We start from the raw sequence: 22,110 nt of genomic DNA, 5'->3' as shown, positions 1-22,110 counted from the left end.
TTGAAAAATATAGTAATGCACTTTAAGATTAAACGAGATTCATAAAGAAAGGAAGTTTTAAACCATTTACACGTGCATATAAAATCTAAATGTAATCTTACAAACTAAGGAGAGTGCTATTAAATGTGTAAATGTGAGAGTGCTATTGATAGCGTCTGCTGTCATGGGTCTGTCACAGTGACGGACTGAGGCTGCTGTTGTCTTCTTCTCTGATCAAAACAGTGTCCCCTTGCGGATACTCAATGAATTGCACCTTATTAAAAATATTAATTCTGTCTTTAATGCATTTTTTTCACTTTTAAATTATCCTGTGGGCCTAATTGAACCTCCTTGCGGGCCGGTTCCGGCCCGCGGGCCGTATGTTTGACACCATGCTTTGCATAATCATCTCGCGGGCCGGATTAAACTCCTTTGCGGGCCGGATCCGGCCCGCGGGCCGTATGTTTGACACCCCTGGTCTAGGTACATGCATTAAATATAGCATATACGTGTATATATATTAAATGTGACGTAAATATGCTTCATTAGACATTAAATAATTGAAGTATTGTGTTCCTTCTTTTTCAGATGGCCCTTATGATCGCCGTCCTGATTCAAACGTGTATACACACACACACACACACACACACACACACACACACCACTACACTTAAGATGAAGACTACTGTACAGTTGATGTAAATTTGAGTGTTTTACGGTATGAACGTTTAAATATGCAATGTGTTAGTTCCATTTTTTCAGTGTTTACATTTTTTTTCCATGTGTACTTATGTTTGTCCTGTGGACGTAATGACCTCAGTGTTATGTAGCTGTTACTGTATACCCCCCAAGCATGGAGAGAATCCCCAAAACTACTCCTCCTCCCCCTCATCCTTGTTGCCATGGTGATCTGCTCAACTGATTCTCATCTTTTGACACTATGTATGTTTGTATGTATGTATGTGTGTGTGTGTGTGTCTGTGTGTCTGTGTGTATGTGTGTGTCTAGAGAGAGAGAGACAGAGAGAGAGAAGACTAACTTGTGAAAATGTAGTCAGTACATTAAAACTAAATATATATATATAATTTATTTATTTTTACCAACAAGCGTAACAAGGCAACGGGTTGTGAAGGTAATCGCGCATCTCATTCCTCATGATTGTCATAAGAGTGTAAAAGTACCTGTAAGTTATTAGTAAAAACAAATCAATGGAAGTCTGTCACCACTGTAAAACAATGTACAGACTGGGCTTTAATCCACATTTTTGTTAATTTTGCCATTGATGATGACAATATATGTCACATTTTGTTGATTTGAGGGAGATTTTTTTTTAAACAAATTCTTTTTTTTTCACAAGCACAGAAATTGAACCGCACATTTCATTTGTCATCATGATCAGAAGACACAATTAAGCCTTTTGACAAAAAAAGCTGAAAATTTCCTATTGAAAATCATGGAAATGAAAATCTGTTGCAGTGTAGTTAGCTTCGATAAGCAGTTTTTGTTGCCTAAAAAGCCAAATAAAAAGCAAACCAAGCTCTCAGTGTCTCGTACCACCTCAGGGGCGTTGGACGTTGGCGCTTCTGCTGCAAAAGGGTTTTAAATTGCTTTAAGCATATAACCTAAACTGCTCCTCCCACCAAACGTCCCACATACTCCTCCCTAACCCCTCCCTTGATCTCTGTTTTATTTACCTTTGAACCAGATGCTTCAGCCCAAAAAAAACAAAAAAAAATCCAAAAAGAATCCAAATCAACATATAGATACAGCTACTCTTTACAAAGACCAAATTACGTTGTACCCTATCCACCACTTTGTGGAACTGGCCTGCGTCGAAAAGACCCCAAGTCTCAACAGGTCCCAAAAGACTCAAGAATTCAGCTATTTTGATGGTAATTTGGACATTGACAGGCAAACTTGTGTGGTGCTGCCCTCCCACAAAGTAGAAAATGACCAATTCAGCCCCCAGCCAGTGTTACTTTGTCGACATGATGAGACTTAAAAAAGAAAACACAGGAAAGTCTGCCACTTTGAATTTTGAAAATGATTTCTATTCAATATTTTTTTTTCAAATTAAATCAGACTTGCACCATGAATTTGGTTGGCACGTTTATCATGATTAGCCACACAAAACAGTGTCAAGAAGCCATGCCTGGAAAAAAAAAAAAAAAACAAGGCGGCGACCATTATAGGTTCCTTTTGTCAATTTGTCCTAATGTGATTCACATCCATCTATTCGGCAGATGGCTAGCACAAAACTGCTAAAATCTTGTTTCTGTTATTGCGTGTCGGCAGAATTCAACAAATCACCATGAAACACGAAAATCAGAATAAGTGAACTCCAAAAGGTTAAAAAATTTAAATAAAAAAAAAATCAGCCTCCGAAGCCAGTTTCACCAAGCAACCTGAAATTTGGTGGACATATCTATAACACTGTCCAACAAAAACTATATTCATATTTTGCCAAAGTTATTTAAGGGCGAATGGGTAATTCTAGGCTGCTGAGTCCCAAAATGACTCTTTTAATTGGCTTTAAAAAAAAAAAATATATATATATATATATATATATAGTTAATGTTCTGTGACAATTTACGAACGCTACTTGATCATTACTCAGAGTGGTGTTTGTGCTATGACATCACGTGTTTTTGCATTTGTTTATCACTAATATTGCCTAATTTTCTGAATTTTTGCTTGTTTTTCACACGAAACCTGATTTGCATACAGAATACAGTAATCTCTAGTTTATCGCGGTTAATGGGGACCAAAACCACCCACGATAAACGAAAATCCGCGAAGTAGCAACCAATAAACATATACAGGTAAAAAAAAAAGTTTTGTTTTTTTTAAGGTCAGCGAGAAGCTGCAAAACAACAGCGAGTCACATAGAGCAACATATACAGTACTGTACTCCATGTATATGAAAAAAAAACATTTTTTTTTAATGAATATGTTTGAAAAAATCCGCGATGCACTGAAGCCGCGATAAACGAACCGCGAAATAGCGAGGGATCACTGTATTTTTTTTAAAAAGGAATAGCTCAATAAGTGCGCCAATTCGGGGAAAACAAAAAGTCATTTTCTTATTCACCCCAAAATATGTGTTGAGCCTTGAAATTAGTAGACCCACCAAAAACTCTCAAGCCATTAAATAATTCTGTTTGAATTGGCAAAATAAATGTGATCGACATGTCTCTCATAAGTCGACCCTCAAAAAAGTCACAAGAAGGCATGACCAAAAAGACATGGGAACTTGGCCCTGTATTTATTTTTCGTTTTATTCTCATCGTTTTTTTTCCATTGAATGTGAAGGGGTCATGGTGTCAAATATTAAGCAAGTTGTGTAATTAAAGGTCACTTCTTGCAGTGGAAACACACATTGTAGATTTTTGCGGTGGGTTTGGTGAACCAACCATGGAAACATTCCAGGTTGTAGCGCTCCACATTCCGCTTGACAGCCACGAAACGCTTTGGATAACATTCCATGCTTCGTGCTCTTAATATCCGCTCGTAATCCCGCGTGTGTGTGTGTGTGTGTGTGTGTGTGTGGAGTCGCCATGGCAACAACCACGTCCGTCAGAGCTCTAATTGTCATTGTGACCTTGTATTATTTATGCTTCTGTGATGTGTGTGGAGAAGTGAGAGAATAAAACAATAACTTGTGTCTCAGAATGCTGAATTCAACAGTTTTGAATGTACACGGCTGCACAATTGATTTGAAGTTAATACAATCGACACCAGATTAAAAATGTCGTCTTTCTCCAGCTATACTGTATTTTCAGACTTTTGCCAACAATACAACGCTGAACATTTTGGAGTTGCAGCCATTTGAGGTGGCGGTGCTCCAAAAATACTGCACATCAGGAAAGAGCCTCACTTTTTCCGCATTTTGTTAGCATAGTTTTACTCCAAAATGGCATGAATTATTTTTTTCCTCAAACATATGAACACAAAATTGTGTGATGACAACACAAAATTCTTTATTTTGTGAAAAAGATGACATACATCCACAAAGCTGCCATCAAAGCCTCCAAAAAAATTAGGTCGTTGTCCTGACTGCTTTTTCAAAGCCTCAACCTACATATGATTTGAACATGTGAATGAAAATAAATACACAAACATGTGCACATGCGGGCTTTAAATGGGATCAATATGCAGATTATCCTTCTGTAATATTCATAAATAGGCCATGATGTCTCGATGCGCCAACCCTGCCAAAAAAAAAAAATCTTTATTTATGCATGCATCTATAGGAACTGGCCTAGATAGATGGATGATTGATTGTATTCATCCCTCGGGAGTATCTAGAATACCAATGCATATTTTTCTTCCTCAGGTTGCCCATTCTAGTTTTATTATTCCATGATATTCGTTGGAAGTGTAATATAAAGATTGTTCTTGCTGCTGTTTAAAACCACTCTGGGGTTCCTCCAACGGGGGTTGCGCCTTCAAGTATCTTGGGAAGGCCTCGGGTTCAACGGGTTCACATCTGCTGCTGGATGTCCTTAAATGCGGTCTTCTCACTCCGCCCCCTCTGGCAGCTCTGCGTTTGTAAACACACGCCACTTCCGCTGTCACGTGATCTGAATTTAGACAAGCAGGTGACCTAACCACAACGGAAAACAGTCAGGCATGCATGCAGTCATAATAACGCCGCAGTGTTCAAACAGTTGGAGATTTTATTGTGAAACTCCTCAGAGGAAGTATGGGCGCTGACCTCATTTTTTGACGGTAAACTTCAGATGCTTGTCCCCCTCCTGAATTACATACAACCAACGACAAGCGAAAGAAAGTGTCCTTAAAGTTTAACCACTTCCAATCAACACGGCCAACATCGGTGAAGCGGCCAAACTGGAGTGATTTACCTTGACGTGCGAGCGATTCACTGCTGTGTTACGTCTGCCGTGGAGCCGGACGGCACCAACTCGCAAGGCCACGGGGGTGCGCGGCTTACCCGCTCTCTCTTCCCCGCCCCCATTTTTTTCTCCCTCCACTGGAGGCCTGGGAGACAGGACGACTTCGAGGAGGAGGGGGGCAGTCCACCAGCCACACATCCGCTGTCTGTTTCCAGTGGGTCCGCCGTACAACGCAGCTAAGCCCGGCGTAAACTAGCCACCCACCCCCGGGCTCAGAGCGGGAATTCCCGGCCGAGCAGTGTCCACTAAGGTCGGTCTACTCTTCCACTGCCGTCTCGAGATAGATTGTGCATGTCCTTCTCCCAAAAAAGCACCAAGCAAAGGGCTGCACACCAAGGCGGACATTTTTGTTTCTTATCCAGGGTCCGGAGGAGCCTTCACTTCACTCCAGCGAAAGGGGACATCCGAGGACACTGAGAGGTAAGCCCCCTTCGCCTTGCATCCCCCCCCCCCCCCGCTCCCGTTTAAACACGCAAACATTCACTTTTAGCGTATTAATAATCAAACCACTGTATATTTTAAATAGTTTTTAAATGCTCCAGTTGGTATATATAAGAAAATCTATGTAGACGAGACACTTAATCATGCAAGGAAAGTTAGATTTTTATTATTTATTTAAAAGTTGCCCGCGAGTACTTGTTGCGCCTTTTGAAACATTATATTGTCTTTACAAAGTGGCGGAAGCTGTTTTAGTCGGGTTGTGGTCAGTTTTTGGGAGGGGGTGGCATTTTGGTGGCTAAATTGTAGCCGGGGTCGTGTTGGTGTTCCGGGCCTTGGCGGCAGGTGGACACAGTTTATGTCCTTATTTTGTTTTATACTACACCTGCGTTTTTTATGTTTAACACAAGCCCCAACCGAAAAATGTGCCACTCGTGGAAAGTGGGCGCCTCCAAATGGGTCGTATTAACAATTCATGTTGGACATCCGGTGGCAGTGCCAGCTGCGGGCCCGTGTTTATTGTCTGCCAGCTCCGCCAAACACGGCGAGTGCTTCCCGGTAAGACGTATGGAATATTATTACAACTAATCGTCGGCTAATTTATAAACCCGAGTTAAAGTGTTGGGGGATGAATTGGGTAGTTGGGGTGTTTGTTCCCCGCCGCCACTCTCGACCCGCGCCTGGCCGGCCGACTGCCACCTTCGCGGGGCCGAGCTGCTCTCGTCCTCCCAAGTCCGCCGCTCCTGGTTGTCAGCTCCTCCGGCTTCCAGCTGTGCGGGCACACGGCGCCGTCATTGCCCATTAGCTGCGTCGCAAGCTTCGCTTGATTTGTGTTTCCCGCGGAGGGGTTTTGTAGGGGAAAGGGAGAGAGGAGGTGGCTGACTTGACGACCGAGAGACGACGTTGAACAGGGCCACTTGTTCGAGGAGAACCGACGCTCCCAAGGACACGAAAAGGCGTGTAACTGAGGGCATGTTTGTGTCCTTAGAGGCACTTAAATTACCATTTGAATTTTTATGGGAGATAATATATATTCTCTCGCACATTTTGGGGGTTAAATGTGGCAGGTTGTCCTTCAGACAGAGACGCCGGTCCCTCCCACTTTTTCCCCCGTCTCACGCGCGCGTCTCTCGGCCACGCCGCGACCAACGCAGGCCTCTCTCTAGCCCGATCGGTTCACTGCAGTCGCTCCTTTCACTTTCTTTTGAGAATTTCCCCTCGATCCACACCTCAACAAGCTGCCTTTTCTTAGCACAGAGCTTTTTAAAGAGCCCCCCCTGCTGCTAAATTCTTTGTCTGGTCACATGGCCAACAAGGACTTGCAGTCTAATACACTGATAAGAGTCCATATTTAAACCAGATCGTATTTGTGCATTAATTTATGTTTGGAAGACCAACTTTCCACATAGTGGTGCAATGACTGACTTATGCTGTTGTCTGCTATTTTTTTGTACTTTCAATAATCAGAGAGGGGCATCACACAGATGATCACCATCGGCGACATCATTGTTCCGAATGTGAACATCATGTTATTGTGACTACATGCTTGAAGTCATTGTTATTAGAAACATTTTTAATAGCAAATTGAATTGTGGTGACAAAGGAATATCATCCCTTCACACTCAAACACTACAACAAAGTGACCAACTCACTATATAGGGCACTATATGGTGGATTGGGACTAATTCCCAAAATAGGCATCTATTTTGGTAGCTGACGGAGAACATCACAAATGGACGGACGAAACAATTTAAGATTCCAGGATGGAGGCATGAATGCCATTGTGACTTTGGGGCTTCTTTTAAATTAAAAAATGCTTAAATTCCAAAATGTTTCAATTGGTCGTTTTGGGAAAAAGGTCATCTGCATTTGGCTATGGTTTTGCAGCTTATATGCACCCAACAACACCGCATCTCTGCTTAGCTTTTGGTTTTCACGATTGTTCTTTCGTGTCGTAGAGTTGTCGCCTGAAAATGCCGCTCTCTTCGACGCACGGGGAGGCTAACAGTACTATGCTTAGCTCCGTCTCCATCAGCGCCATCGGTCTACTTTGCATTTGGCGTTAACGTTATAGCCTCATGGGAGAAGGAGGGGACATAATACGGCTTTGCGTTACCACGACAACCAGCGACTGAGCTGTTTTGATCCCCGAATGTGAATTTCAGCCCCACCTGGTCAACAATCGAGGATGCGCCACTTGTCACTAGCAAACGTAATCTGTGCATCAAGAACACTGCAGTTCTCACACTCCAGATACACAAAACTATTTATATACAAGCTATTAAAAGTCGATTTGACAACAGCAACGGATGGACATAAAGCAATGGTTTTTCCTGGCTTAAAGTGAAACAGGGCTTACGATTCTGATCATTTGCACAGGTGTGTAGGTCGCGCCCCATTATGTCTCACACTTTTTCCTTCTTATGTATCCACATGTTTATATTATACTGTATATATTTTTTATGATTATTTGATTGAATGTCGTACCCCATTATGTCTCTCACAAAGTTTTAAAAGCTGCAGCCCTACTCAGAACAAAACCACGTTCTTATAATTGATGCATTTGTTCAAAAGCCGCTGACATTTTACTCGTGCGACATCAATGACGAAATCGGCGGCGCCCGAGTGAGTGTTACGAAATAGTTTTTTTTTTTTTTTTCGTGCGACTGATGACATCATGATGTAAAAATTCCTTTATAGTAATTTGGCAGTGGGAACTGAGTGAACGATTCCCAACACAGGATGTGTCAAAGAAACACGCGGTGCCATGTTTTTTTTTTTTTTTTTTTGGAGAAGTCCGTTGAGTTCAAATTCACAGGCTGCGTCCTCCTGAAGGCCGCGTGACATCACTTCCGGCACGACTCGACCCCACGTTGTTTCAAAATTTACATTTAAGCCTGATTAAATTCACTGCGCTTTATGCGGCCCACAGCGGCTACATGAGGAGAAGCCTTTGAAGGCGTCGAAGGACCCAGCCTGCGAATCATCTTTTCTAGAATTTGGAAACGGCGCGCGGTCGTGCTGCGTCGGAAACAACGTCAGGCGGCCGAAAATGTGGCCTTCGGAGGACACGGCCCGTGAATTTGGAGACAGCCAGTGTAATTGTTGTGTAAATGCCATGTTGTTGGCTGTAAAGGTGCGGGGTTACATAAGCATCAATGGTGTTTATAACGCAGTATATTAGCTTTGCGTTGAGACCTTGTTGACAAGCCGTTGTCATCGTGTTTATGAGCTCGGAGACCTTTGGACCCTTTGCTCCATGGTGAATGTACACACAACACACCGGCGGCTTCTTCCGCATGCCTTCTATTTCAGCCCGCCTGTTACCTTTGAGAAAATAGAATCGCGTCACTGTGTGTGACCTACTGAGTAACGAACGCTAACCGCGCACGATGCTACCAGGATGTCGGGAAGGGGGAGACATTTTGTGTACTCTTGTTTTGGGGTTAATCCGTTGAAAATGAAATCAACCGTGAATCGTCCCATCACCTCTTGGATTTTCTTCCAATTTTCTGCTGTTGTTTAGAAATGGAAAGAAAAGAACCAAACACAAAATGTTATCGTTTCCAAATTTAAACCTTTTCATTCTGGAGAGAGGCTATTAAATATTCACCGAGTTAGAGATTTCAGAGATCTCTCTTTTTAAAACCCATTCAAGAAAGGCAGTTTTTTGGGATAATTTCAAACATCTCTCATCGTCCTGCCATTCCGCGATCTCCCGAAAGTCCGAACTGTCCAGCAAGGTCTTTTTTTTAGGGGGTCTCTACAAATTCCAAGCACAAAATGGTCCTCCAAAAGCACTTGTTCATTTTCTATTGTGCTTGTCCTCACTTGGGTCGTGAGTGTGCGAGAGCCTCTCCTGGCAAACCGCTCGTCGACTGTGTTGCTGGTCAGAGTATCCTATTGATAAAGACCCAAAAATGCGTTACCCTGATTTGATTTTGTGACCAGAGGCCAGGAAGCTTGAGGGTTCTGCGCAGTATCCTTGCTGTTCCCAGCACTGCACATTTCTGGACTGAGATGTCCGATGAATGTCAAGGGCCTAGCTTTGCCGAACTCGTGCTTTGGACCATTTGTTGCCCTCTTTGTTGTGTGCGCTGGTGGCTGGCTGCCGCCGCCGTTTGCCAAATGTGACTTTTCCACGAGGTGTGCCAACAAGGCCCTATCACCGCTGCCCTGCCCAGCCTCATTTCCTCATTCCTCGGCTCAGTCCGCCGACAGCGAGCGTTGTAGCATTGTTCTCCCAACCAGGTCAAGCTGGAGCCGCTTTTTTTTTCCGGATTGTTGACAGGTTGCAAGCGGTAGAGCAACCGTGAGTGTTTGCCTTTGTGTTTTTGTGAAATCGTATTACTCTGTGTTTCATCATCACACCACTTCCCCTCCGCCGCCCCCCCTGCGGTGGAATCTCACTTTTTGGCACGCTCCCGCAATCTGATTGGTGGAGTCCGACCACAAGGGGTGGGGCTCGGGAGGTCGTCTTAAGAGGGAACGTTAGCGACAGCCCCATCCACAGTATGCCGTCGGGAGACCCAATGTTATATATAATCTGAAAGCAAATCTTTATGGACTGTCTGTGAAAATCAAACCAAAGCTGTGGAAAGAAGTTTTACATCTATTTGTAACTAAAAAACTGTCAGGAAGAGTTCAATCAGATACATTTAGCACTGCAGACCCCCACTCCCAAAGGTTTTTCGACCTCTTCAAAGTATACTTGAAAAACTGTCTTTAATAACTTTAAATGTGCGAGAGAGGTGAAACTATTAAAACAGTCTTGGCATTGGGTCAGTAAAACCGATGAGTCAATATGGTGGAAAAATCTCCTAGCCGCATTTGAGTGTCGTTAGCCACGTTATCAAGTTTTGTGACAGACGACGGTGCCACCTGTTTACACGCTATTTTGCTACATCCACCGTTTATGCATGCACACGGCAGATATGTTGTAGCCCAAATAACGCAAAACGCACTTCTGGGAAGATGCATTTTTTTCGGGTTGTGGGCATAACTTGATGGCTAGCTGCATGCGGTCGCGGTATCTCCCGCCAAGAATCGGCGGTTCACTTTGGTTGTTGTGGCCTTCCGCTGAACCCGTTTTCAACTTCCTGTTTCTGTCTTCTTGTTTTTCTTGTCAGTGAGCTACAAGGCTGCGTCATGTGAAGAACAGTCAAACTCTTGACCGTCTCAACTGTGATTCTGAGGTAATACAATAATTAGCAACAGTTCAGCCACTCGGTATGATCCGGTACTGTCATCCACCAGTGTAAGCTACAATAACGGGAGTTCTTGTTTTTCAAACATTCAGCCCATGAAGCCGAGAAGCGTGGAATTTGGTAGACATCTCGGTTATGAGATAAGCCAGCAAAAACGTCTGAAGATGCCATTCCTGAAAAGATACAGGAAGGCGGCTGTTTTTTTTTTTTAAGGCTCCCTTTTGAAAATTTTTCATCCCTTGTGATGAGCCAGTGTCCCTTTGCAACATGGATGGACACGTCAGTCATGAAAGAAAAAAAAAAAATTGCAAGGAGCCATGCCTGAAAATTCTCTGGAAGAGCTCCAATTTGGTTTGAAGCGGCCATTAGAAGTTCATTTTGGCTATGTTGCGCGTCGGTGTTTTTTCACACTTCACCGTTTATGCATGCACACGGCAGATACGTTGTAGCCCAAATAACGCAAAACGCACTTCTGGGAAGATGCATTTTTTTCGGGTTGTGGGCATAACTTGATGGCTAGCTGCATGCGGTCGCGGTATCTCCCGCCAAGAATCGGCGGTTCACTTTGGTTGTTGTGGCCTTCCGCTGAACCCGTTTTCAACTTCCTGTTTCTGTCTTCTTGTTTTTCTTGTCAGTGAGCTACAAGGCTGCGTCATGTGAAGAACAGTCAACCTCTTGACCGTCTCAACTGTGATTCTGAGGTAATACAATAATTAGCAACAGTTCAGCCACTCGGTATGATCCGGTACTGTCATCCACCAGTGTAAGCTACAATAACGGGAGTTCTTGTTTTTCAAACATTCAGCCCATGAAGCCGAGAAGCGTGGAATTTGGTAGACATCTCGGTTATGAGATAAGCCAGCAAAAACGTCTGAAGATGCCATTCCTGAAAAGATACAGGAAGGCGGCTGTTTTTTTTTTTTAAGGCTCCTTTTGAAAATTTTTCATCCCTTGTGATGAGCCAGTGTCCCTTTGCAACATGGATGGACACGTCAGTCATGAAAGAAAAAAAAAAAATTGCAAGGAGCCATGCCTGAAAATTCTCTGGAAGAGCTCCAATTTGGTTTGAAGCGGCCATTAGAAGTTCATTTTGGCTATGTTGCGCGTCGGTGTTTTTTCACACTTGCACTTGATTGACTGACTGTATAATCGTACGTTTCTGCAGTCTAACCGACCAGACGGGATTTTGTGACTACGACCTGACCCCGCCCCTCCAAGGCCTCGGGCATGCCTCAGGTAAAGTGGTGTCAGGTTGAGCCCCTCGCTTGGCCGTCTTTGCTCAACGTGGTTGTCATCTGCGCGCTTGTGTGGTTCCTCCCCCTCCTCAGCCGGGTATGAATGGCATGGAGCCTGCTTTTGGCGAGGCATATGGGGGTCACCGGGCTCTACTCAGCCACTACCCAATGGCCATGTCACCTCAAGGGGGCAGGACAGAGTACGACCAGGTGTGGACCTCAATTCCCACACGACAAACCTTCACATGAAACCCCAAACTTCGTTGATCACCTGAATTTCAAACCTGGGATTTTTTTTGTAACCTCGCTTTTTCTTTCTTTCCCCGTCCAGAGCATTCTCCTCATGCTGGGTTCACCGGCATCCCCCCGCAAACGGCCTTTTGAGCTGCTCAGTGACCTCGTAGATGACGGAGGCCTGGGTGAGGATCTGCACGCCGAACGCTGGGACGTGTCGGCTCTGGACGAGATGTCTCGGTACACAAAGTTGGGTTTGGGCGTGGCCTCCGAGGACGCCGTGCTCATGGGCCGATGGGGGCGGAGCCGAGAGGAGGACAAGCCGCCCGAGAGGACGACCAAAGACGCGTCAGTTGGTGTGGGACGAGGACAAGACGGAGATGTGAGGAAGGAGAAGACTGTCGAGGTTTTCCAGTCACAGGTGAGACAACAGTCAGACGCTAATCAACTATTTGTCGAAAACTTCTGAAAGACTCCACTTGAGTTCGACTTGACCTGCTTAAAATTTAGCGGGGACTCGACTTGACTCGCATGATCTTTGGTACACTAACTTAAAAACTCCATGAGTGCTGTAACTACCAAATATTTTCATACTTGATAAATTTGTCCCTTTATTTTTCTGTGGTGATTTTAAAAAATGTTTTAAAATTTTCCATCCCTTTAGCATTGAACAGATTTGTCAGATTTATTTATTTGTATTATTTTATTGTATTTATTTATTTATTTTTTCTTCGCATATGGCATTTGTAACAGATAAACATACTTTTAAGATTAGACTTTTTATTTTAAATTTTTGTACCAGGCCATAGTCCCGCCTCAGGGGACGCCGAAGGAGGACCACCAGGAGGCGCCGGCATCAGGTTTACCCCTGGAGCACTGCAGCGAGGAGCACAACTACTCCCTCAGTCAGGGAGGAGAGCCGGCCGTCACTTACGGCGTGCAGGAGGAGGCGCAGCCGCAACGGGAGGAGGCACAGCAGGAACAGGTGGACGGGGAGGGGAAGCTGGACGAGGAGGACGAGGATGAGGAAGAAGAGGAAGATGAGGATGAGGAGCTAGAGGAGGAGACTGCAGCCGACCTCTCTAGCTCATCGGAAACGGAGTGCGGTGAGTTTTTTTTTTTTTTTTTTTGAAAAGCGTCCCGCGCTATGTCCGTTCCAGACCTCAGACCACGTCGTATATCTTACGCGGCCAAGTGCGCGGGCGCGGGCACACACTGAAGCTGCGGCGGTACTTCCCGGACAACATCAACAATATCCCACTTTGCGAGAGTCACTTCCCAGAAGGAAACCAACCTCACACCAACATCTCAATCGAGCGGAACACGCGACAAAACATCCAAGGGAAAAAAAAAAAGGAATACGCTACACACTGTAAAAATAAGTCGAGAACATCTGTACTGCCCGTGAACATGCAAGGCTTCAAAACCTTATTTCAACCCAGAACGCAGGCTACAAAGCCGGAATCCAAACCCCAACGTTTGTCTTGAAATCCGATTTTGAAACATTAACCCTGACTTGAAACCCACGTTTCAAGCCTTAAATGTAGTTTGAAGCCCTACTCTGCCTCATTTGTAAGGCTTAAAACAAGGGCCCGACCAATATGGATTTCTTGAGGCACAATACGATATTTGGCAGAACAAAACACTGATGACTGATTAATCGGCTGATCATTTATTTATTTATGTTGTGTGCTTGTTTGAATGTCATGTCTTTGTCACATGTTGCAATGTGTACAAAAAAAGAAAAAGGATTCAGAAGGCTTTTGTTTTCTTCTTTTAAACCATAAGTACAGTGACTAACTTAACCTGAAATTTTAGCGGCACGCAAGCAGAAAATTTAGGGGCCCGCACTGTAAATCGACTTGCCAAGTAAATATATTCGGGTCCACTCGTTTTCACTGCGTAACTCATTAATGGCCTGAAGTGTGGAGCACGCGTGTGTCAGTACTCCCCCCAAAAATATTCAACAGGATTAAAATTAATGTTTTGAAGAAAATTCGCATATTTACCGGTCACACATGCGCTGGTAGAGAAAAAATGTACCTTTGCTGTTCTGAATTGGAGGGGCGGCATGGAGCCTTGAATTTAAAAGGGAAAAACATCTGCGGATTTTAAGAGCAAATATCAGCTGATTAAATCGGCCAGCTGATGAAAACCTAATCGCCGTCCTGAACTTTTGACGTTGTCTTTGAAACGTGAAGTTGAACCATTGCCCTCAACCTCACTCTGAAACCTTCAACCTACAATAGTCTCCAACCCTACCCTGAAACCTTAACCCACAGACTAATTTGAGACCTTAATGCCAGTTGGTGAGTCGCTAATGTCCAATACGAATATCAGACAGGGACGGCTGTGATAATCCAAACAACATTCGGTATCTAGAAACAAAAAAAAAAACAAAAAAAAAAACAAAAAAAAAAACAAAAAAAAAAACAAAAAAAAAAACAACAAAAAATTCCCCCTATTGAACCAACCAGGAAATGCAGTCATAATGCTAACGCTAATGTAAACACGCTACACTACACACAAGCATGCACATTTCCATAAATTCATCATAAACTCTGTCTAACGTGTCATTTCCATCACCACACAGCCTAAAATATATTGAGAGATCTTACGTATGCAGGCGCACTCTAGCCGACCTCTTTTCTTGGTGGATGTGTGTCACGTGCACGTTTTTGTGTGTGTGTGTGTGTGTGTGTGTGTGTGTGTGTGTGTGTGTGTGTGTGTTTTCATAACTGAACGACAGTAGCCGAAAGGGCAAGGAGAGTTCAGACAATGTCATTCTGTGCAGACTGGGCCAGACGTCGCATTATATAAAAATCGTGTGTGTGTGTGAGAGAGAGATGGTTGTAACCCGAGTCCAGTTACAAATGTGGTTGTCGCAGCGGCGTTTTAGAAGGCGTTGCTGCATGCGAGGCCAGGAGTCGTCTTTTGTGTGTCGTTTTTAGTCAGAGCTGATGTCATTTTTAGCCACGCTCTTTTTTTTTTCCCGCTTCCTCGGAAAAATCTGTCTGGAGTTTGTTGTTCCGATTTAACATTCGCCAATCGCTTCCGTTTCGCAATCTCCCAGCCGAATATGACGCCCCCAATCCTCCAATGCCGAGTTTGAAACCCTCATCAATAGTTTTGAAGTCCTACGCCTGTCGCGAAACTCTGATTTGAAACCCTCACCATGCCTTGGATGCTTTAACCACCTATTTTGCGTGCGCTTTGACTGGCAGAGGCGGAGGCGGAGCTTGCGAGGCCAGCGGGCGAGCGGCCATCCAAGCGCCGCTGTTTCTGGGAGTACCGGCGCTCCCGCGAGTCTGCCGCCAAGAAGAAAACGTGTGGGGGAGGAGGAGGAGAAGGAGGCGGCGATTGGTCGCTGTCGTGGAGCTCCAGCACGCTGCCCAGCACGTTGTATCGACGACAAGGTCGCTGCATGGCACACTCGCGTAGACATTGACACGACCAATGTATTCTTAGCATCATTTCAGGCATTTCACAAAAATGCAATTTTAGTTGGGTTTTTTTTTTCCGATTATAATAATAAAATGACAATTTGATGCCCTGGGGAAAAAATAACAATCATAATCAACAAATACAATCTATTTTCTTGTGTCTAGTAAAGTTGAGGGCGTAAGACGCGCTTCACACATGTTTACATGTCATTGCTACATGGACAGTTGAAGTGATAAAGCCACAGATTGGTTTGCATCGTTGTGGTCGTCCGATATTTGACTTATGAACTTATTGTCACACTTGTTTGCTTGAATGTTGGCGAGAGTGCTTAAAAGACTCCAAGTCAGTCATCTCATTGAAAAGATAAACTGTCACGCCTCATTTGTCTTTATTTTAGTGCGCAAGTCGAACTAAATCTAATATATGTATTTTGGCTCCTGTTTGTTGAAGAACGTAGGGGAACAGGACTGTGTGTGAGTGGGGATGGGGGGAACAAATATAAAATACAAATATAAAGGAGGAAAAAATTGCACTTTGATTATTTTTCATTTCCATGACTTTTTCTGGGGGGAAAAAGCATTCTTGCAACGTGACTATTTCCACGTAAGGCACCACAGTACAATTGTGACTTTACGTAGGGAAAAAAAGGCCTATATTTATAACGCATAATTCATTTCCTTCAAATGTCTGACCCTGCCGGCAAGACTCGGGAATATTTCTGAAGCGGCTTCCTGCTTTCAGGCAAGAAGGGGCGGCGCAAGGCCCGCAAGACGGACGCCAGCGACCTGACTCCCAACCCGCAGAAGCTGCACAACATCGGCGAGCAGCTGCAGAAGCTGAACGCCGCCATCGACGGCATGGGGCCCGTCAACGACCTCCCCGCCCTCGCCAGGGCCAGGTCGCGCAAGGAGAAGAACAAGCTGGCGTCCAGGTACGCTCGTCGCCCTCGCGCTCAATCCCGCACACCCTGATTCGGAACCCGACAACCTTAAATCGAAACCCCGACCTCGGCGTTAAAACGCAAAAAGAAAACAAGCCTGAATGCGAGTTTGACTGCACACAAGCAAAAAAAAAAAAAAAACAAGCGGTTCTCTCGATGGACCTTTTTGCCAATGTCACGATGACTCAGATGCACGGGACAAGTGGAGGGAAAGCAGACAGGATGAGGGAAGGTCATGTGGAGTTCAGGCGCATGGGGGGGGTGGGCTTCAGTTTACATTGCCTTTTGGGAACTTTGCAGGGGGCGGGGGGGCAATGTAATCATGACAAGCAGAAAAGTGTTGTCCAGAAGGCTTTTTCCGTAGTGCGTGGAAAAGTTTGCCGCTTCCCTTTTTGAGTGTCCGCCAGCGAGCGCTCAGTGTGGCTTTTGCTCACGAGCGCCACCGCCATCACCGCGAGGGCGGGGGGCGGGGAGGAAGCCGATCCCCTCCCGAGAACACGCTGTCCTCTTCCATCCGGGGAATGGCGCTTCTGCTCTCTTTTCTCTCTCCTCCCTCTTTTCTTCCTCTTCTCTCGTCTCCCTCTTCCCTTTTGTTCTTTCGCTCTTCCTTCTTTTCTCAGTTTCCTCCTTTTCTCACTCTTGTCGACTTCCCATCTGTCTTCTCAACCTCCCCCCGCTTCTCTCATCCTCTTCTCAATCGCTCTTTTCAACCTCCTCTGCTCTCTTGCTGTCTCTTCGGCTTCCTCATCTCGCCCTCTCTTGTCGGTCTTCCTCCTCTTCACTCTTTTCTCTTGTTGCCTTTGGCTCTCCTTTTTCTCTCCCTTCTCTCTCTTTTGTTTTTCTCCTTCTTTTTTTTTTTTTTTTTTTTTAATTAAATATCTGGCCTGATGTTCGTGTTTTTCTCCATCTTTGTGTTTCTCTTCCCTGGCCTAACCCTTCTCTTGTTTCTGTCTTCCTGTGCGCTGCAGGGCGTGTCGTCTGAAGAAGAAGGCGCAGCATGAGGCCAACAAGATTAAATTGTGGGGGCTCAACCAGGAGTATGGTCAGTTAAAAAAAGAAAGAGAGAGACAGATATTGATGCACATACTTGCATATGTCCACGAAATATAAAAATTCTTTGCACCTCAATGCTGTCGACGCAGCCTGCATTTTTTTTTCTCCTTTTACACACGGACTAAAGTGGGACATTGTCAACTATTATATATAACTCTCGCTTGAAACCTGAATGAACCTTGACCATGACCACGTCTCCTCTATTTTGGTCCCCTTAGCTTGTCTTGAAATGCGAAACTCGTACGGAAAACCTCATTTGAAGCACTACCTTGAAACGCAAACACTAATTTGGCACCTCCACTTGAGGCCCGAAAGCCTGGCCGCACAAAAATGACCACAGCCCCCTCCTTGTTGCCAGCTCGCCTATATTTGGAGGTGCCTAAGTAGTACCTGTAATTTAGTATTTTCGACCAGGAAATAAATCATCATAAAAATGGGCACGAAATGACACCGCCAGCTCATCTCCTATCGGAGGCGTTGGTCTGATGTCACGGCGTGGGGCTCCCATTGACTTGAGCGTCTACGTCACAGGCCCGGCACCCCAAGTCGCATCCCCAAATTGGAATCTGTATCTAAAGCCCTGGCCCGGTCTCGAAATCCAACTTTGAAATTCTCAGCCTAACTTGAAACGCCGACCTTGTGTTGGAACTCCAACTTGGAAGACTCATTTGATTCCGCCGGGCTAGTTTGACCTGCTAACCCGAAACCGAGAGACCAATCGGAAGCCCTTTTCGTCGCTGAGGGCGTCCCTATACTTTTGGAAGGCCTCACATGAGCATCCTAACGGCTTGTCGATGCAGCGTGACGTCATCGGCGCGCCACGCATCCGAAAAACGTGATGGCCTCCTCTCATCCTTGTAAAATTTTTGTGACCCTACCACCGCTTTTGCTTCCCCCCCCCCCGCCCCTCAAACGACATTCCGCCCATTCCTGTTTGCTTTGCCAAGGATTTAGTGGCTCGACAAACTTTACGGGAAACGTATGCATACACACACACACACACACACACACACACACACACACACACACATTCACGTACACACACTTTCTAGGCTTCTATTGCTGTAGTTAGCCGCTGAGTCAGAAACTCACATTTTTGAACACTTTAATCGGTTTTGATCTGTAATATTATGTAAGATTGTGACTTTTTCAAGTTCCACAGAAACACCACTTCATTGTCAGAATTTACCTCTAAAGAAATAGCAATATTCTCTGAGGTGTTATTTTTAAATGTATTATTTTTATTTTTTGCTCGTTTTTGTTTCAGAGTAAACATTTCATCCCCCCCCCTTTTTTATTTTATTCAAACAGTTCCTTTTTTCCGTGCTTTTTTAATGACATTTCATTTCAAGAAATAAAACCATTGCCATTATATCTATTTTGGAAACGTTAAAAAAAAAAAAACAATCGTCATAACTTTTTATCTCAAAGTAAAAGCACTTAATTCTCTTAAGATTATTTCCTTCCCTTCAGAAAATATGACTTGTTACATTTTGTTTTCTCTGAACAATAACTTCATTCTCATCATACCTTTTTCTAGGTTTAAAAAAAAATATTCAACTTAATTTGTAAAATTTGCCTTTTTTTCCTTGGGGAAACAATACCATTTCACTGTTGTCATTTTAAGATTATCTTGGACACATTTGGTGTTTTCTCTCCATATTCACATGCTTTGTGTGGTGTTATGGCTGCCATGACCTTAGAGAACCTGCTGGGGGCGCTGCTGCGCATCAAGGAACTGATCCGGCAGAAGGTGGAAAGCGGCGAGGAAGAGGACACGGACGAGCGAGGAATGACGCGGCGCCTGGAGGACATCCTCGCTCAATCCAGCGGTGAGAAACACACGCCAAGTCATGCTCAGAATTCGGCATGTGCGCGTTTGCTTGATCCGATTTTTATTGGAGGCCTCTCACTTTGTAATCTCCAAAACATGACTGCACTGTGTAAGATTCCCCCGGGAAAAAAAAAATTCGTTTTTGTGGGATTTCTGACATGGGGAAAAATACAACTTTACCGCCCCCAAGAAATCTTTAATTTCAGAATAGGAGACTTTTTCCCTCCAAAGTATTGCTTGATTCTAATCCTTTTTTGACTTATCTCCTTTTTGTAATATGGCATTTTCTTTCTTCTTTTTTTTTTTTTAACTTTATTCATCCAGGTAAAACAATTGAGAACAAAATCTCTTTTGTAATGCCGCCCTGACTTAAAGTAAAAATAGAAGCAAATGCGACTTAACGTCGCTGTCCTCTGATAAGCATGTATTTCCATTTTTGTCATTATTATTTTTATTTTATTTTTTTTTACGTAAATCCAGTGTGTGCGTTTGGTACATTCCATTCACGTTTAAAAAAAAAAAATTGAGAAGAATGGGCATAAACCAGACATGTCCAGCTCCGGGCCTGGAGGGCCACCGTCCTGCCTGTTTTCCAGCTCTCCCGCCTGCAACACACCTAATTCCGATGATCAGCTCATCAGCCAGCTCTGAAGCAGCAGCAGAACGATCCTGATGATTTGAATCAGGTGTGTTGCTCCAGGGAGAGCTTGAAAACAGGCAGGACAGCGGCCCTCGAGGACCGACTTTGGACACCCCTGGCATAAACGTTTTTCACAGGAGAGCGACGGTCTACAACAAACGGTACAACGTGATGCCCACAAAAATAAAACAGACAGACAATGACTCCGGATAAGCGAGCTTAAGATTTGAAACCTCTTCATGAGTGGGCCGGATCTAAATGTAGGGGTGTGTCGCCATGGCAACCGCAGGTCCTCTGGTCGCAGGGCGGACCAAAGACTTTGTGCAGAGGATCCTGGCGGCCAGCGGGGGTCCCAGTCAGCGCAAGGAGCCTCCCCAAGAGGTGGTGCTCTAAACCCGACCCCTTGGATGTCCCTGTCTGAGTGGAATGCTGCTCTTGTAAAATACTGTACCCCCCCCCCCTTACCGTGTGCTGTACTCGTACCCCATTGTGCCTATAAATAGATATTGCACTGTTCTGTAGATGCCCGTAGTGGTCCATAGGGGTCGGGGGGGGGGGGGCTGAAAATAGGGGTTCTCAAACTTGATGGGTCGAGGGGAGGAATGTTTCCAAGCACCCCTCCCCCCTCTCATCATCCTCAAAAGAGTTAAAAACGACTTCCGTGTGTACCTTGTTTCTTCAAAAATATCACAAACACTATTTTTGTCGTTTTACCATCTTTTATCTCTGACAAAGTAAATTCTACTTTTTTGGGGGGCAAAGGAAAAAAAACAATACTTCATTTTAATCAAATTGACTTTTCATAAAATTATGACTTTTCTTCTTTTCACATTTTTCTTGTCTTTTTCCAACGAAATTATTTCCTCGGCCCCATTTTGAGAAACTCTGTTTTCGAGGATATGCGGGGGTTGCCTTTTTTTTTTTTTCTTTTGTGGCGAGTGCTGATATCAAAGCAGCAGCTACACACCCCTCCACCCCCACCCCTGAGCTTTAAGACGCCCACTTCCTCTCCCCCCCATTCCTGTCCTGCCACTATGTTTAGAAAGCTGCACCTTACTTAATCCAAAGCGACCAAAGAGAAAAAAAACACCAAAACCTCACACATGCTGCCAGTGTTTTGCTTTTATTTGCTTTTATTTTGACTGAAGCACCAGCATGCACCCCCACTTTGACCCCCCGCTCCCTCATAAAGGAAAAAAAATGCATTTCAGCCCCCTATGTGTGGCCCTCCCACCTAATTATGTAGCTTACCTTTGTAACCACAAAGTTAAACACTCTTGGAGAGCAAATAATGATTTTTTTCTCTTATTATATATATATAATGCACACACCCACATGCACTAAAAGTTTGTGATCGTATTGGGCTTTGATGCATGGACATTTCCAAGAACATGCACTTCGATTCCTTTCTGTGACTCTTCCGGTCTCCCTGTTACATTGTGTTGCACAACTTGGCTGCTCTACAGCAAGAAGCTGACGGGACAAATCACAACAGCTATTTGACCCGTGAACATTTCCGGGGACGCCCGCTTGCATGACTTTCTGTGACTCATCACAACAGCTATTTGACCCGTGAACATTTCCGGGACGCCCGCTTGCGTGACTTCGGTACTCTCTGCGAAACTTTGTCCTGTTGATCAATTGTTAGACATCGTAATGGGCTCATGATGTCAAAATAGGAACGGCACGATGACCAGCACGATTTAAATTCCATTTTCTAATACAATCCCAAATTATCGGACAAAACTGGAGGAGTCACAGAAAGGCGAGGACGGGGATGTCTTTGAACGAAGGAATTTGTGACGTTTGCCATTCGATTCCTTGTTGGAGAGCGACACCAAAACATTCAACGGTCGGACGTGTGCATTTAAAAGTTGCAAATTCACATGCAAAGGTTCTCGAGCGTTTTAGGTTCACCCCCCCCGAATGTCCTTTCAAAGCCCAATATTCCCAACTTCTTGTGGGTTGTGCATATTGTTGAGTTACGTTTTGGCCATGTCTGCCTTTCTTCTGTGAAGCTGTAGACCGAATGTGTCCAAGGTCTCTAAATGTTGTCGGACATAAAAAAAAAAAATTGAGAACCCTTTTGCACTGTGGTTTGAAAACAACTACGCACCTTGCTAGAGGACAGAGTGTCCTCCTTAAGAAAAAAAAAAGAAAAGGCACCTTTTTTTCTTCAACTCGGCAGTA

At 44.5% G+C, this 22,110-nt stretch overlaps 2 protein-coding genes and 1 long non-coding RNA gene across 8 annotated transcripts in view; 2 read left to right on the top strand and 1 right to left on the bottom strand.

Moving 5' to 3' along the window:
• The window catches only part of atpv0e2 (ATPase H+ transporting V0 subunit e2), a 3,078-nt gene extending 2,210 nt beyond the window's left edge, over nt 1-868 (top strand). The window contains exon 4 of the mRNA XM_019861982.1: nt 568-868. The gene's annotated coding sequence lies outside the window, so the exon portion shown is untranslated. The remainder of the gene's footprint in view (nt 1-567) is intronic.
• A 2,394-nt stretch (nt 869-3,262) lies between these two features.
• LOC109511152 (uncharacterized) lies at nt 3,263-4,917 on the bottom strand. Its single transcript, XR_002167260.1, has 3 exons — nt 4,845-4,917; nt 4,697-4,736; nt 3,263-4,585 (listed from the first exon to the last, which is right to left on the bottom strand). It is a non-coding gene; the product is annotated as an uncharacterized LOC109511152 (long non-coding RNA).
• Nucleotides 4,918-4,993: 76 nt separating this feature from the next.
• LOC109511149 (CREB3 regulatory factor-like) lies at nt 4,994-20,665 on the top strand. Of its 6 annotated transcripts, XM_019861978.1 has the most exons (13): nt 4,998-5,145; nt 5,258-5,315; nt 5,744-5,891; nt 10,463-10,528; nt 11,706-11,776; nt 11,869-11,985; nt 12,107-12,430; nt 12,812-13,115; nt 15,234-15,425; nt 16,195-16,384; nt 17,362-17,435; nt 19,150-19,278; nt 20,210-20,591. In XM_019861978.1, exons 5-13 carry the CDS (start codon nt 11,768-11,770, stop codon nt 20,311-20,313), a joined length of 1,443 nt encoding a protein of 480 aa, XP_019717537.1. In that variant the 5' UTR covers nt 4,998-5,145; nt 5,258-5,315; nt 5,744-5,891; nt 10,463-10,528; nt 11,706-11,767; the 3' UTR covers nt 20,314-20,591. The 6 variants fall into 6 exon arrangements, with proteins under 6 accessions (XP_019717538.1, XP_019717537.1, XP_019717533.1 ...); XM_019861979.1 differs by lacking the exons at nt 5,744-5,891; nt 10,463-10,528; nt 20,210-20,591 and adding exons at nt 11,176-11,241; nt 20,058-20,203 and having other exon boundaries at nt 4,994-5,145; XM_019861974.1 differs by lacking the exons at nt 5,744-5,891; nt 10,463-10,528 and adding an exon at nt 11,176-11,241 and having other exon boundaries at nt 20,210-20,665.
• Nucleotides 20,666-22,110: the final 1,445 nt, after the last annotated feature.

Source organism: Hippocampus comes, unplaced genomic scaffold (assembly GCF_001891065.2).
Source record: "Hippocampus comes isolate QL1 unplaced genomic scaffold, H_comes_QL1_v1.1 scaffold7, whole genome shotgun sequence".
NCBI classification, from domain to species: Eukaryota; Metazoa; Chordata; class Actinopteri; order Syngnathiformes; family Syngnathidae; genus Hippocampus; species Hippocampus comes.
The sequence above is the reverse complement of the archived record's forward strand: the minus strand, read 5'-3'. Positions and strand labels throughout refer to the sequence as shown.

Excerpts from the sequence above, each read along its gene's own strand:
- LOC109511149 (XM_019861974.1), top strand. Across the intron at positions 11,986-12,106 it reads GCAGGACAGAGTACGACCAG|AGCATTCTCCTCATGCTGGG; the intron begins GTGTGGACCTCA and ends TTCCCCGTCCAG. Across the intron at positions 17,436-19,149 it reads GGGGCTCAACCAGGAGTATG|AGAACCTGCTGGGGGCGCTG; the intron begins GTCAGTTAAAAA and ends CCATGACCTTAG.